The sequence below is a fragment of the Periplaneta americana genome, chromosome 16 (assembly GCF_040183065.1).
Source record: "Periplaneta americana isolate PAMFEO1 chromosome 16, P.americana_PAMFEO1_priV1, whole genome shotgun sequence".
In the NCBI taxonomy this organism is placed as follows: Eukaryota; Metazoa; Arthropoda; class Insecta; order Blattodea; family Blattidae; genus Periplaneta; species Periplaneta americana.
The window spans coordinates 159,471,375-159,488,577 of NC_091132.1; the positions used below are offsets into that span (position 1 = coordinate 159,471,375).

A 17,203-nucleotide genomic window follows, 5' to 3' on the forward strand; every position below is an offset into this window, starting at 1 on the left:
ATGGGTAGGTTTGGCAACGTTGAGTGGAAGTGAGAGATTCTAAAGTGATATTGATGTAATTGTGGTTCCTCATTGCTGTCGTTGTACGTAACCTGTACTTTTTCAATATTACTTTATGCACAAAGCTTCAGATTCAGAGTACCGACGTAAATTATTACTTACTTATTTACTGGCTTTTAAGGAGCACCAAGGTTCATTGCCGCTCTCACATAAGCTCGCCATTGGTCCCTATCCTGAGCAAGATTAATCCAGTCTCTACTATCATATCACACCTACCTCAAACCCATTTTTATATTATCTTCCCATCTACGTCTCGGCCTCCCCAAAGGTTTTTTTCCCTCCGGCATCCCAACTAACACTCTACATGCATTTCTGGATTCGCCCATACGTGCTACATGCCCTGTTCTCTATTTTGCCAAAGACAAGAATCACAGTATAGACACAACATTTTTGCATTAATTCGTTCATCAACTGTTTTTATAGGGTGACAAGATTTTGTAAAACTCATTAACTCGTCGTTTACATAGCCCCAGAAGATAGTAAGAAGTAACATTTATTCCACTTTCATAAATTGTAAAACCAACGTAAGAATACCTTCTGCTATAAGACAGTAAATGTTATTTCATTCAAGTGTTTATGACTTCCTGTAGGTGAAACGTCACACAAATCGTCCATCAACATCGAATTTAGTTTGAACAACCTTGAATATTTGGACAGCAATATGCATCAACAGGCTAAGTGCCACTTTTTTAAAAATTAAGATTTTGATACCACCTGTCGTACTGGAGGATAAACTAAGTGTACGCACACTTTTGTAGCCCTTCCTTGAAATATGCTCCTTTTATTAAAGGAAAATATACGCGCCATTGCTCATATCCGAGATTGTAATGGCTATGCACCTAAATCTTTATGAATGCTGAATTAATCGGTATGTTCCTGGCGCTTACATTTGTTGATGCAGCTCGGACATACTTTCAATTGTGGAGTTCGTCACTTGGATAAGGTTGTCTAGAAGATCGTCAATCCTTTGTTAATTTTATAAGTACTGAAGTGTGATCAATGGAGTACAAATTTCTAAAGTAAAAATGATAAGCAGAGCACAAAATATTATATAAATGTTAATTAGGAATCTCCCTGGAACTAAAGAAATTCCAACACATTACAAGTATGTAACAATGCAATTATTACGTATAAATTGACATAACTTTCCGTTACGTTAGACACAGAATACGGATTGGGCCTACTTTGTTTACAGAGTAGAATGGGAAATGTGCACCGTTACCTGTGACATCTTATCATAATCGTTAATGCTATCAGTAGCAGATTTTAGGAGTATGTTCTCCCTCTCTAAACAACAAAAGAACTTTCTCTCATTCCACGATATACTATAATAGTTTTTAGCTCGTACATACGCACTGCTATGATAAGCCATGTATATATTTATTCACACTGCAAATGGGTATATATCCGGTGGCAGTGGTAACTAAGGCCGTGTCTCAAAGCTACATTTTCAGCTGAAGTGAACTAACTAAATAGCCGGATGTGACATCAGAAGTTATGATCCAAAGCTACTTAGTGCATAGTAATTAAGTCCGTACTTGTTCACTAAACAAACATGGATACCTCAGTAACAATTGGGGTTATGAAATCTGAAAATGCTTTGGAAGTGAAATAAGTTAAATATAATGTAGAATAACACGTTAACTTTGAACATTGGCATTGTTAGTTCCTTCTGTACAATGTTTTAAACATTATTGCAATATATTAAGTCCTTATTTTTACCACATAATTCGTAATGAAACTGCATTAGGACACTGCCTTCTTAATTTAGTGCCGCACCGTGATGTCATGGTTTTTAGAAAAAATAATCTATGAAGAAGGCCGTGTTTCAAGCATACATTTCCAAAGCAAAGAGTTTGTATGTATTACAAACTCTTTGATCCAAAGCTCCCTAGTGTGTAGTTTACAAGTCATCTAGTTGCTAGTCACTAGTGTGTAGTATGGACTTGAGCTTTGAGACACAGCCTAATTACACTCAATAATGACAAATAATAATCACAATTAATAAAAAATACAATTAATAATAATAATAATAATAATAATAATAATAATAATAATAACAGAGAGAGTCCTAAATTAAATGAAGCACGATAACGTAAAATAACATTTAAAGTAAATCTAATTTGTATCTTAACCCTAAGTTCGAACTAAAACCCACGAGTATGATATGTTCATACCTGCACAAGTACCTTCCAGCACTACACTCATTTCGCTGTCAACTCATTCACTGCACTGGAACTACAACACATTTCACTGATTCTATCCTGATTTCACTAACACTCAAAAACATTTCACTGTTCAAATACTTTGCATTGCCACTATAAGCTATAAAACTTCACTGACAGAAACACACTTCTGTTACACAATACACTTCACTGACACAACACACTTCTTTACTGATACAACACTCCAATAACAAAACATCAATTAGACCCTTTAAATAGTGTGTATAATATACTACCGTCTATTAGTAAAGTCCTTAAGCCTATTTTTAAATACATTTTTGGCTATTGGTAAAGCCTTTAGTAAGTCTGCAGGTAAAGCATTCCAGTCCCTGATCGTACAATTGAGAAAAGAAAACTTTCCAGTGTCCGTTCTCTGTCTTTCCCCAATTTATATGACAGTCGTTCCTTGAAGAGTAATTTGGCGGCTGCAACCTATTTTTTATTTCTCTCCAGGAAGACTCACCTTTGTACATTCTGAACACTGCGCATAATCGACTCCGCGTTTTCCTGTCCCTAAGTGTGTCCCATTTTAATGTTGAATTAATACGACAATGCTTGAGTGCCCATTTTTTATCTTTTCCAATGTTTTAATATGCTCTAATCTGTAAGGATCCCAACATGCAGCACCATAATCCTTTACTGGACGAACTAGTGATTTATATGCAATCTCTTTGGATTTACCAGATCCTTTTCTTAGTACCCTCATCACAAAGTGTAACTCTCTCCATGCTTTTCCCGCTGTGTCAGTAACGTGTTCTGCCGACCCGAGATCGCTGCTTAATGTTATTCCTAGGTATTTACATTTGTTAACTTCCGGAATGGTTTCACTCCCTAGTGTAAACGATGTGATACACCAATGATATAATTCTATTCTAATCTGCCCACACCTATTGTTTTATGAGTTGATAAGTAGATAAGGTTAGGAAGGTAAGGAGAATAGAAGCTGATGTTGGATAGTGTGATAAGCTGTGTCAAGGTCCAGGTCATCAAATGACACACCAATGCAATACCCATGGCTGGATGAATACAATAAGAGATAACTGATAAGTCTACAGTAAAAATGAATGAGTTGCGAGAGATACATATAATAACATCGTCTTTAGCGCAAAATGCAGTCAATAAAATTACTTATGCATAATAAACCAATATTAGCTCCTCACTGGAAATGTCACTGATGTTAAGATTTCGTGTTATTTAAGGAGTTAGGTACAGCTCACAGCAGTAAAATTTTGGAAATATTCAACATTTTTTTTCTTTATTACTGTATCTTGTACAATAATGAAAATTAGTATGTGTAAAATACTGTCCTGCTATATGATAAAAATATTATTACGATGTAAAAAAAAAATATATATAAAAAAATAATTTTTTTTTAAATTCAAAAATGGTGGAAGTTCACTGTGTTATGATGAAGCGTTTCCCTCATAACTAAAAAAAAACTATCCAACATTCTTTGATGAAATTTTTTGTGTGTATTTATGCATGTCATATGTACAATATGATGCAAGATCATCCTCTACCTTTGATAGATTGTCTGATAAAAAACAAATTCATTTTAAAAATGGTCAAATATCAGCATTTTCTTCTAACAGGAAAAAAAAAAAAAAAAGATATATTATTTACTAAGGAATGTAGTTCAAAGAGCACGATATTGTAAACATGAGCTTCAGCAATAAAATAAAAGAGAGAGAATATGAAAAAGTTAACAAGTCTATGAGTTATGAGGGAAACGCTTCATCACTGCACAGTGAACTGCCAGTGCTTTTGAATTTTGAAAAAAAAAAAAAAAAAAAAAAAATAATAATAATAATAATAATAATAATTTTTTTAAATTGTTAAAACATTTTTCTCATATAACAGAAAGACAGTGTTTCACAGATACCAATTTTCATTATTGTACAAGACAAAGTAATGGAGGAAAAATGTGTTGAATATTGCTGTAAGCTGTACCTAACCCTTTAAAATTGATAGCAACACATTCTACTGTGATTGTTTTGTTTAGTGGAAATGAAGAAAAATAGTGTGTACAGTTCGTTAGAACATAGTGTGGAAGTTGCGGAAAATACTATATCCTAAATTTGTTTATAAAATTGTTCACAATATTGTCTTACCCGTATTATTGTTCCAATTACTTTGTATAAAGCTTATTGCACTATTGAAGTGTATTTGGGCATTAATTAATTTATTGTTCGTATACCTAACTATAATGCATCAATCATATACACGCCATTTCTCGACGCTTAAATGACTGATGTGCATCAATATGTGACACAGTAATATGCATCAACAATGTAAGTGCTGTATCTTGGCGCTTAACTTATTTATGCATAACTATAATGCGATCGTTTCTATTTCAACTAAGTGCAAGATCGAAATATCGTCTATAACAGTGCGTATAACTCACTTTTATGCACATAGTATGAATCAGTACATGAAACATTATTATATGTGTGGTTATGAAGTCCGCAATAATTAAATACATGTCTCAGGATTAAAAATGCTTCAAAATCTTCTAATGCGTTTTTTGTCGAAACTACAGAATATCGCATAGCTGGTTGATGCATAACGCCATCCATTTAAAAAATGGTAGAGATAGTAAAAAATAAATGCACATAATTGCTGACTTGGACCTACCTGTTCTTATTTCAAGGGATGATGATCAATATGTGGGTGCACATAATTTCTTAGTACCTCATGGGTGTGCATCATATCATAATAAGAAACAAACACTGTGTTAATAATATTGAAGGTTCAATCAAGCACTGTTAAGCTTTGTTAGGATGTTGTTAGAAATAAACAGAACATGAGCTCAATGTCAAGAGAGTTAACAACAGAACAATTAATAAATATCACTCACCTCTGGTTCACACTTTATCACAGGAAACTTAGCTGAATCTGCACTGTCCTCAATTTTGACTTCCCATTTCAAGCAACAGCTGGAGTCCTTGTTCTCCACTGTTGTCCTTTCCTGTGGAATATACAGATATAAAAAAAGTCTAATTCTTACATTTTGTTGGAAGATTTAGTCTGATGCAGCCATTAGCTTAGAGGAGGGCCGGTCAACTAGAGCAAATATGAGCAAAGAGCACTGTGGACTCCAGCGAGTGGCAGTTAGAGTACGATGTTGACTCTGTTACGTCATCAAAGTGCATTCATACTTCTGACTGCAGTACGTACGACAGGACACTGAGATTGAACATAAGGAGATTCATTGCTCCACATAAATAAGAACCTGTTTAAAAGGAAAGACTAAAAAAAAATCTTGTGAATCAACCAAATAAATGATATTTTCCAAAGTACTTTGAAAATGACTGATTTCAAATAATGGATGAGAGAATAAATATATTTTCTAATGGAAATTCAGAATATATTTACTGTATTTATTGTCTCTTGACATCCCTATATAAAACTATGTCAAATCCACCGCTTAAAATGTTCATCATCCTGTTTAATACACTCTTTCATCTGCTAGAAATTCTAAAATATCGTACTTTAAAGGAGATTGAGAAAATTTTCCTGGACTTCTACATTTACTGCTTGCTCTCACATATTCAAGGATATGTAGGAGTCTTTGTTTGGTGAATACAACAGAATGGAATGCGACCCTTGAGTACCTACAAGACTATTGTATTCAGAGTATGTCCTTCTCGCTGGAAGTTTTAAATCGCACTGTCAATGAAGACTTTATGAAGAGGAAGCAGTAGACATTCCAAATCCGTCTCGCAACGAAGCCTTTTTCGTACTGTCTGTGATTTGTAGATTCGTTAAAGTTTCTAGTAGTCAAATTACTGATGTCACTTCCGATTTAAATCGCGTGAAAAATGCAATTATTCACAGTACTGGATCGAGTGCAAGACAGAAAATAACTTTTCACTTTTTTAATTAATTTATAAGACGTGTATTTGTTCTGACATTTTCTCAAAGGAAAGAAAATAAAATAACCTTTCATTCTGCATTATTATAGTATTTAATCCTTAAATTTCTTAATCAAATGTTTATGCTGATTGAGACATTTGTTAAAATTTAAAAATCCAAAAATGACTCACTCAAGCTAACATACGGTCCTGTTTAATATGCTATTTTTATGCGGTAACTTGAAGAGCGTATTACCCAGGTTTCACTGTATATTATGTGGCTCAATTGAAGACATAAAGATATTTTGTTATCGTCAGTTAAGATAGATTGGAGTAAACGCAGTTTTATGTAAAAGGAATTGCTACATTTTAATATTGAAACTGTATTAACTAATATAGTAAGAACTACAAATGAACAGATAATAAAATCCTGAAGGACATATATTTTGAAAGTCTGAGGTAAGCGAATCAAAGAAATAAACAAGTTAAAGATATGTCAAATAAGTTTCAAAATGTGGGTCATGTAATGTAAATGTATATGTATTAAATTTTACGTTTATAACTGAATGATAGCTAGATGAACGAAGGTCAACATTGTAACACACTGTAAATAAATAAATGAAAATAAAAGTAAAATATACAAATGAGGGAGTAGACAAGGGGGTAAAAAATGATCTTACATCAGGTGAATGATTTTCCTCTTCTCTAATAGCGTCATTGTATGACTGTATTGCTAGAGGGTCGACTTTGGGTTCCATCTTGATGGTATCCATTACAACTGAAAGAACAATGTCAGAAGATTATTCGTTTGCTGTTAATATAGCTACCTTCATTATCAGTGAGAATTCTGACAATTTTGCAAATAGTGCCGTTACATAGTGTAAATTATATATAGCTTACACCCACATTAAAAAAGTAAAATGCATATTGTAAAATAAAATTGTGAATCACTGGAATCGAAATTAGATAATTCCCTATTAGAACTACACGAAATGTAAAAACTGATATTTACGGGCAAAAACTTATTGAAGATAAAGCGTACACCTGGCACTGAAAGAAATATTACACACTTTTATCACCGCCAATGTGCCAACTTTCAACACTTTTATCACAACCACAACAAAGTTCAATTTTTACTCCTCTATATAATATATTATATGGAATTATCATTGCTTTAACACATTGATTAATGCACAAAACATACACTTAGCGAACTAAATGTAAATATGTAATTATGAAGAATGGAGACAGAGTCCTTGCCATCACATTCCACTTCTTCCACATGATGGCTCCTGACATGTCGTACACCAAGGAGGACAACATTTGCAAACGAAATGATACTAAATGTGAGGAATGTTACTAGAGGTAGGTATGTAGTATTATGTGACAGGTTAGGTTAGGTTTGGTTAGGGATGACAACTTTCTGTTAGCTGATTCCTGCAAATACTTCAAATTTTACATTTGAGCCTAAATGGAAATATTGAAACGAAATAACCATAAAAGTGTATATACTGATCACCTATTATAATATTTAATAGCCACCACAACCACAATGTAGCAAAATGGAAATTTGAAACAGTAGATATACAATAGGTTCATGCGGATGACGTGACTATGTTAGGAGAAAATCGACAAACTATTAGGGAAAACACGGGAATTTTACTTGAAGCAAGTAAAGAGATAGATTTAGAAATAAATTCCGAAAAGATTATCTCTCGTGACCAGAATGTTGTACGAAATGTAAATATAAAAATTGGAAATATATCCATTGAAGAGGTCGAAAAATTAAAATATCTTGAAGCAAAAGTAACAAATATAAATGATACTCGGGAGAAAATTAACCGCGGAATAAATGTGGGAAATGCGTGTCATTATTCGGTTGAGAAGCTTTTATCATCAAGTCTGCTCGCAAAAATACTTAAAGTTAGAATTTATAAAACAATTACATTACCAGTTCTTATGTATGGTTATAAAACTTGGACTCTCACTTTGAGAGAGGAACAAAAGTTAAGGGTGTTTGAGAATAAGGTGTTTAGGAAAATATTTGGGGATAAGAGGGATGAAGTTACAGAAGAATGGATAAAGTTACATAACGCAGAACTGCATGCATTTTATTCTTCACCTAACATAATTAGGAACATTAAATCCAGACATTTGACATGGGCAGAGCATGTAGCACGAATGGGGGAATCCGGAAATGCATTAGTGTGTTAGTTGTGAGGCCGGAGGGAATAAGACCTTTGGTGGAGGCCGTGACGAAGATGGGAGGATAATATTAAAATGGAGGTGGGATGTGATGGTAGAGACTGGATTGATCTTGCTTAGGATAGGGACTGATGGTGGGCTTATGTGAGGGCAGCAATGAACCTACGAGTTCCTTGAAAACCATAAGTAAGATATATATTAATTTTCAATGAAGAAACAGTGGCAGGGCATGTAGTACGAATGGGCGAATCCGAAAATGCATATAGTGTGTTAGTTGGGAGGCCGGAGGGAATAAGACCTTTGGGGAGGCTGTGACATAGATGGGAGGATAATATTGCCCCCGTGGTCAGTTTGTCAGCTTGGCTTCGAGATCTGGAGATCCTGGGTTCGACTCTAAATTTTTCGTTAAGCAGAAAAATTACCTAGGTGTCCAGAGTCTGGAAATTTGTGTGTGCCGGGTTAATATTAACTTGCCAATCATCAATAACACAATATATCAGGACTGTCGCTGGGCAGTAACCTGAACACATCAAGTTTCAGCGTCACATGGTTGTTCGGGCAGGATTAAAATTTTGCCCGGACCAAAAAAAAACCTGAAACCTGGACGTTTGGCAACCCCTGCTTTGGTGTTTAGTATTATGTGAGAGGTTAGATTAGGTGTGAGAGACAGTCAATTCCTCCGGCAAATTATATCACATGTTTTTCATTCACGCAAGGTATGTATTTGGGGCGGGTTGGTTGGGCATATAGCTCTCCCAGTAATCACGTCCAATTTCCACTACCAGTATCCTATAACAGTAGAAATCCTAGGCATTTTTAAGGTATTTTATTTCTCTAGTGGCTAGGTATCTTACCTCTCTAACGTATTATTAGGAAAATGAAGCAGAGTTTATGAAATTTCTCACAAATTCGCCATTCAGAAGGTAGATTAGGCCTATAATAATAGCGAAAACTTTGTAAGATTAGAATGTAGAATATACGATTCCAGTAATGATACTATTATTGAACTTCTTTCACTATGATCAAGAGGGCCGTGACCACGAAAACCCGTGCGTTTTTTGTTTCTTAAGCGCTTCTATGAAGCGCTGCAGCAAAACACAAAACAAGAGTCGCAAAGAAAAAAAAAAAAGAACTCCATCTCCCCGCCAAGTGGTAGTCACAAAAATGCTGGAGAATTTACCATTGGCTGCTGATACTGTAGTAATAAATTTAACATTGACAGAAAGGAACATGTTGAATTCTTTTGATTTCAATGATAATGATATGGAATTATTATTACTGCAAGATTTTAGCAACAATAAACGTTGCAAAAGACCAAAAGTGGATAGTTACGTCGAAAACACAATTTCATCTTATAGTGGATCAGATTTTGAAAGCCATTTCAGATTGAAAAGATCAGCAGAGGTATTATTATTATTATTATTATTATTATTATTATTATTATTATTATCACTATTACTATTATTATTATTTCATCACTGCATTATTGAATTATTTATTTTTTGTGCAAGGGGTATCTCTTTTTTATGTATTTATTTATCCCGCATGTTTCATTCAGAGTGAATCTGGTTCAATCATGAACTTGAAAAATATAATGTATGCATTTTGAGCTGCTGTACCCACAAATTGAGAGAATAAATCGTGCGAAAAGAATGAGAGTGCAAATATTTTTCTTTTAATTCTTGTTCGCTGAAAGTCGGGATATTTATGCGTTTCGAGAATTATTTTCGGAACACTGGGACATATCTTGATTCCGATATGGTCATAAAAAATCCTTGATGTGGCAACCCTAGACTATAGCATAATTTTGGCCTATTACATACAATTTCATTTTATCTAAGGTCTAACACTCTACTCTTTCTTTATAGAACTTGCTGAACTTGATCTACCCAGTGCTTTCTAAGAAAGATGCAGCAGCCAGAAGGGAACCAGTCTCAGTAGAAAAGACTATGGTGATATCAAATGTATCTTTTCGTGACGTAGCAGACAGGTTTGGATTGGCAAAGGGTAATGCCCACAACAAATTTATGCAGTTCATATCTGAAGAGTTCGCGAGAAAAACGATCTCACATATCTGTTAAGGATTAGATAATGATCTAATTGAGTCTGTAACTGCAAGATGTAGTGCTGTTTCTATAGAAAATAAAGGAAAGGATTACTGTATTCGTGGTGATAATTCTCCTTTTTACCATTTTTCATAAGAAAAACATTAAATTTCGTAGTGATCCATTAAATTAGAGAATGACATCAACCTTAACAAAACTGTGACATTCATCGTTTTTCCCGCGAACTCTTCATCTGCTGTGCAATACCTCGCTCAAGATATATTTCATTTCCAAAAGGAAATAATGCTACAAGAGCAGTTAACAAATTTGAATCACTGAGGCCCAATAAACCATTTCCAGGTGTAATTGGATGCATAGATGGGACTCACATTCCAATACCAGCACCCAAATGTGACAAAGCGAGTTACTACAATGGAAAGGGATTTTATTCAATTCTGTTACAAGTTGTTTGTGATGCAGATAAGAATTTACTGACATTTTTTGTGACTGACCTGGTTCGACTAATGATGCCTGGATATGGAAGAGATCACCATTGTATGAAAAATTAAAAAGTGACGACCAGTTCCGTGCCACTGACTACCATTTGTTAGGTGATTGGGCCTACAAAGTGGAGACATTCATCCTCAGTCCATACAAGGATAATGGTCATTTGACACAAAAAAAAAAAAGATTTAATTATAGGCTCTCTTGTGTTCGAGTAATTGTAGAGCAAGCTATAGGTCTATTGAAGAATAGATTCAGAAGGCTGAAATATTTAGATATGTCAAAGATGGATGCAATAGGAAAAGTTGTTTATGCGGCCTGTATTCTGCACAATTTTTGCAGAATTAGGTGATGAGCTACCAGAAGAGTCCATAGATCCAAAGTGTAGAAAGTTTTTGAAATTGCAGTTAAAAATATCTTCATACTATATTTTTCTGGTGGTTTAGAAGCCATGTATTGTTGCAATGGTCATCGTCCCCTGAATAGTACTACCGGTAGCTGTTTGTCAACTGTTAGATTGCTCCCTGGAAGATAATGAATACTTTGTATCTCTCATACGTCACAGATGGGTGCCAATTTGTCCTTTTTCCAAGAATTTCGTGAGTTTATACTTAAGAAATTTTGACCTGGAATGCTTGAAACAACATTTTTGCTTTTATCAGCTGAAAAACAGTTTTCCACGGATCCGTGGTTTATGAAAACTAGGTGTCTTTAGGCATGATTCATGGAATAATTGGCAACAATGAGTTCGTGATATCAACTTTACTTTAATTAAAAGGGTGACTTTTATATTTGTACATAGTATAAGAAATAATACGAGTGTTGAGGCATAAGTCATGGCAACTATTATTTTTTTTGTGATAGTGTGGGTTTGTTCGAGATAATAATAATAGATAGAGTAGGAATCTAACTTCTATGAACGACACAGGATCATGCTACTTGAAAGGACAGGGTATGAGTATATGCTACTTGAAGGGACAGTACAGATGCCTCAAATTAGGAAGCTGCCTGGAGAGGGGAAGTAGTACAGCTAATGGAGGGGGCCCACCTACACTCCGATACCCATGTATAGTCATATTATCTGAAAAGTTGACCTCTTGACAATGTATTCAAGATGCACCCTCCCTATAATATATTGGTCAGTATTTTAATACATAATAATTCGTTTAATGTTATTGGTGTTTATGATTTATTTTCTAATTGCAAAAATATATTCATTAGTATAATACAGTATATGATTGAATTAAATGTTTCATAATTCTTTTAGTTATATATACCCAAATTGTAGATTATAGCGTTGTCATTAAACTTCAATTTTTCACTTTAAATCAAGGAAAACAGATCACTTATCTGCACAATATGAACAAATCAATGAAAGGAAGACACAATTGAGTTTCTATTTAGCCATTCCAAAGGGATCTCCTTTACTCCCGATAAATCTCCATCTGAATCGCTGCTCACTTCTTTTATTTAATTAAGTTTTATATATTTATTTATTTATGTATTTACTGCTAGTAAGTTTCAAATGAATACAAGTTAATACAATGCAAAATAAAACCGAGAGTGATTAAATTAGATTGAAAAGTGTTAAATATCTAAATCCAACTATAAATCCAATACAAATTTGTTTCATTTCGTCTTCTTCTTCTTTAGATTCCCCACAAAAATGATTATTGTAACTGTCCACGGCTTGTTCTATTAGAGAATTATCTGCTTCACATATTCCTCTCCATATTTCACGGATTTTTCACATTTTTTCTTCAAAGACACTTCCGTGATTTCATTATTTTTTTTCCTTGTCACTGCTATGACGTCATCCATTTTGAATGTAGTGTTGTTTGCAACAATCCTAGTTAACGTCATCTTAGAAATTCCTATTGCTGCTGCCACTCTTTCCCGCATCTTCTTAACATCCATGAGAAATATCCCGGCTTCGCCTTCTTTTTTCTTGAATTCCGTCACATTATAAATCATCTCGCGAGTTTGACTACGTGGAACTTTGCCCAATAATGTACCACTCATTATAATAGAAGAAATACTTTATCACAAACGACAGTCACACATAGCCGCGTTCTTATACAGAATACAGCCTTCTCAACTGTTATTAGAACTAAGCTGTACCGTTCTAGTCCACAGTGCACAGCAGTAGGCGGACATTGGTAGGGGAGACGTGCTCTATGCGCCTGCGCGAACGAGACAGCTTGCTAGTTTGAGGGTACGAAGGGTAAGCTAGTGATCAAACCTCCATAAACGACACAGCATCATGGTACTCATGTTTACATGGTAGTTGGAACAGCATTATGGTACACAAACTTAAAAAACCCATTGGGCAACATTCATTCTGTACAATGGTCGACTCACAACTGCTCTACGTGTTACTAGTTGCATCGCTCTCTGTGTGATAATCATATCACACTGTGATCCCCATAGTGATGCGACCACATACTATGGATGTTATATGACATCTTGCGATACCCCATACATTGACTTAAGCCCCAACTCTCGTATAATTGATCAAGAATACAGTTTCATGTTAACACACATCACAATTTAATACTTAAACATAATGTTCAATAAAAATTTACATTACTTTATATATGTTGCAAGGAATAGAGAAGTGCATTTCATAATCTCTCCTACTCAGTTCCCATCCTCACCTTCCCATGGTGCAACCTGTTTTTAACAACTGAAGCTCTGTGGATCAAGTCAGCTGTATTTCAGCATGCTGTCCTGCCATGGCATGCATAACCCCCTCCCCCACCCAATATGTTTTTGTAGGCAGAGAATGACCTCTCTACATTGCAAGAAGTTATAAGTGCAAAGTTGAATAAACATTTTTCTATCATTTAGTTCTTTCTTTCTTTTCCTTCTTCACTCCTGATTCCTGAAGCCAAAATAAGGGGAATAAAATCGAGAAACTGAGATGTCCACTCAAAATCATTAAGACATGCATTTAAACTGAATATAATGTATATTATATGCATGATTAAGCTAAAAATTGCTTAAATATGCTCTATGGATGTTTTTATCCCCAAAAAGACCAAAACATGCAAATATGCACGAAAAAAGTACACGTATTTAGGAGCTGAAAGTAATGAAATGGATAAGTACTAAGTTTGGGCTATGGCCCATGTTCCTATAAAAACATCCATTTGCATGGAATTCTCGTCTCTATGAATTCCAACAGAAAAATACTAGCTGAAAGAAATGTGCTTTAAGATATTTAATACGAGTTTATTTTATTTTTATTCGCCAATACTTAAATGTTATATTTTGAGCCTTATACTTACATCCAAGCAACAGGTCTATTCTTCTTCAATAAATTGTAACAAAAAACTAAAAAGTATTTTGTTGTAATTCTTTGAATATTACTGTAGGAGATATAAAATACAGGCCATAATTTTTCTTTGCTTCTTGTAACCTATAAACTTACTCATATTAGTTATTTTCACGAAGATTTGTATTAAACTAAAACATTGTGTTATTAGCACAATCACCATCAGATTGTTCACTTTGAGTTATATGATGACTAACGTCACAATTCTCTGCTTCACCATGATCTGATTCCCCACCAATAATTACGTAATCATTTGGTATTTCATTCCTATTCTTGCCATTATTTTCACCACTACCATCATCGTCAGATTGTTCACTTTCAGTCATATGATCACTAAATTCACAGTTCTCTGCTTCATTGTGTCTGATTCTTCAAAAGGAATTACGTCATTATTTGATAAAAGGCCTACTTCATTCAGAAGTGTTCTCATCTTTGTTATTCATTGGACATTATAAAGTTCTGAATAAAATCACAAGTCTTGGAAAAAATCATCCACTTGTGAAAATAGCTCTTCAGCAATTAGATACGTGGCGTGTTAACAGCACTCCAGTCATTCAAATGGCGCACTGAGAGTGAACAAGTGGAAATAAAGCTGACCTAACGGTTTCAGTAGCAACAATGATTCTTTTCAAGAAGGTAAGAGGCCCGCCAGCAATATAGACAACATTATTTTCAGAATCACTGATGATTTAGTAGCTGGGATGTTGTGGCCACCCCACACGCCTAGTTAAAGGTTAATGAAACCTGGTTATTTCCCAGATATGGTGTGGCATATAACTCTGAGATACCAGAGGATGGCACTTCTGTCTTGTATTGTGGCTATTTTTCAACAATATATTATATACCGGTAAGTCTATCTACATCAATATATTTTCGCTTGCTTAAGGTAGGACAACGACCTCCTTCCGATCATTTATACTCTTCAAAATATGTGACTGGTTTTCAGTCAATACATTAGTATTAAATTGTAAACTAACATAATTCAATTTAAATCCTGTCCAAACTCAACGTCGCAAATTTCAAGTGCAATAATTAACAATAGATCCCTATTAGAAACAACAACAACCAAATTTCTTGGCTTAAAAATCGATAATGTGTTAAACTGGAAAAATCATATTAAAGAAATTACCCTCAAACTAAATTCATCATGTTTTGCTATTAGATCTATGCAAAAGATAATAAATACCAATATCTTAAAATCAATATACTTTGCATACTTCCACTCGGTAATGAGTTTTGGAAGAATAATCTGGGGAAATTCCACAGATAGTAACAGTATATTCCTACTACAAAAAAAGAGTAATTATAATAACGGTAGGTGCTAAATCTAGGGAATCGTGTAGGATTATTTAAAAAAAATCTACAAATAATGCCCATGGCTTGACAGTATATTTTTTCATTAATAATCTTCCTCGTATGTAATCGTGAAAACTTTGTAACTAATTCAACAGTTCATAGCATAAATACACGTCAAAAAAATTACTTTCATACTCCATCGGCAAGTCTATCGTGCTATCAAAAAGTAGTGCTATATATAGCAGTAAAAATTTTTAATAGCCTCCTTATCGATATAAAAAATGAAACACAAAACAAATGTTTATTTAGGGCCAAATTAAAGAAGCGCCTAATTTCTCACGACTTCTATTCTGTAGGTGAAATCATGACATTCAACAATGCTTCATGAAATTGATACTAAAACTTTGTGTTGTACTAGTAGACTATATTGTAAACTTCGTCTGTATATATTTCATCCAGACTGTGACTATAAATTAATACTTTATAATAGTATTAAGTTTTTTGAGTTGTTCCATATTCTAGCTGTGAAGGTATGAAACCTTGTTAATAAATACTATAGTACCGGTACTACGATACTACACTATTTTCTCAACTTGTAACTGCAGCTGCTTCAAATGGAAATTAATTGCAAGAATTATCAATTTCATGTCGTTCTGTTCAAATTTCAACAACTTCTCAGCCTGCAAAGTCTTGGTGTACCTGCCAGCTAACAAATTCTGCTCATCAATGGTTCCAAGTTCCGGAGGTCGATACTCCTGCCTTGCATGGTGCAGAGAGTTATTTTAGCAGTTATTTTCTTCGCTACTTTCATATTAGCTTCACTTGGCAGCAGTTGCAAACTCACTTTCTAAGATGGCAGATACTAGTTCTCAGGAAGTCTTTGGTCTTACCTTCATGTCTGGATACACTCTTTGGCCTGTACTCTTCCGAGCCAGCAGTGTGGTTTGTATGTGCAGATGAGGTTTTGGCGATGGTACGTCCACCTACAAATAGTGATTACTGAATGATATTCATCACGAAAGTCTCAGCACCGCACAAGAGTGCACAGTGGTTCAAAAGTAAATCTAGCGGGACAAAATTAATAACTTCTCTCCTATCTTACAGATTTTTATGAAATTTTGTACAGCAGTTAAAGGTAGCATATCTTTTTTGCATACAAAGTCTCATTGTGTTTATATGAAAGAATTACCCCCATTACAAGGGGTGAATTTAGACAAAATTATCATCTTTTCTCCTACCCAACAGATTTTCATCAAACTTTACACAGTAGTTACAGGTAACCAGGGCCTGATTTAGGCAGCAGCCTTTGGTGCATCTGCTGAGGGCCTCATGATACTGGGGGCTTCAAAATCCAGGAACAAGCCTTTTTTAAAATGAATTATGAAAAATGAAATAAACAACTCTGCCAACTCAAAATCAGAACTGATGAAATAAGTAATTATGTAACGAATTATTATTTTAGAAAACTCATAAAAAATCACTTATTATTTTAAGTTTAGAGTCATAATTATGTTGTGTCAGTGAAGTGTGTTGAGTAAGTCAAACGTGTTCCTGTCAGTGAAGCTTTATAGTTTATAGTGGCAGTGCAAAGTATTTGAACAGTGAAATGTTTTTGAAGTGTTAGTGAAATCAGGATAGAATCAGTGAAATGTGTCGTAGTTCCAGTGCAGTGAGTGA

General features: G+C 34.4%; 1 protein-coding gene across 10 annotated transcripts in view; it reads right to left on the reverse strand.

Moving 5' to 3' along the window:
* LOC138691589 (zinc finger protein 726-like) overlaps positions 1-17,203 on the reverse strand; it is a 38,125-nt gene that overhangs the window by 5,804 nt on the left and 15,118 nt on the right. For 3 of the 10 annotated variants that reach the window (XM_069813704.1, XM_069813699.1, XM_069813696.1), the window contains 3 exons: positions 16,417-16,509; positions 6,820-6,917; positions 5,143-5,253 (listed from right to left, as the gene is read on the reverse strand). In XM_069813704.1, coding sequence (XP_069669805.1) covers positions 6,912-6,917; positions 16,417-16,509 — 99 coding nt within the window. In that variant the 3' untranslated portion in view covers positions 5,143-5,253; positions 6,820-6,911. Of the gene's footprint in view, positions 1-5,142; positions 5,254-6,819; positions 6,918-9,198; positions 9,335-11,640; positions 16,510-17,203 lie in introns of those variants that run through there. The other 7 variants (XM_069813705.1, XM_069813695.1, XM_069813702.1 and 4 more) reach the window with 3 other exon arrangements.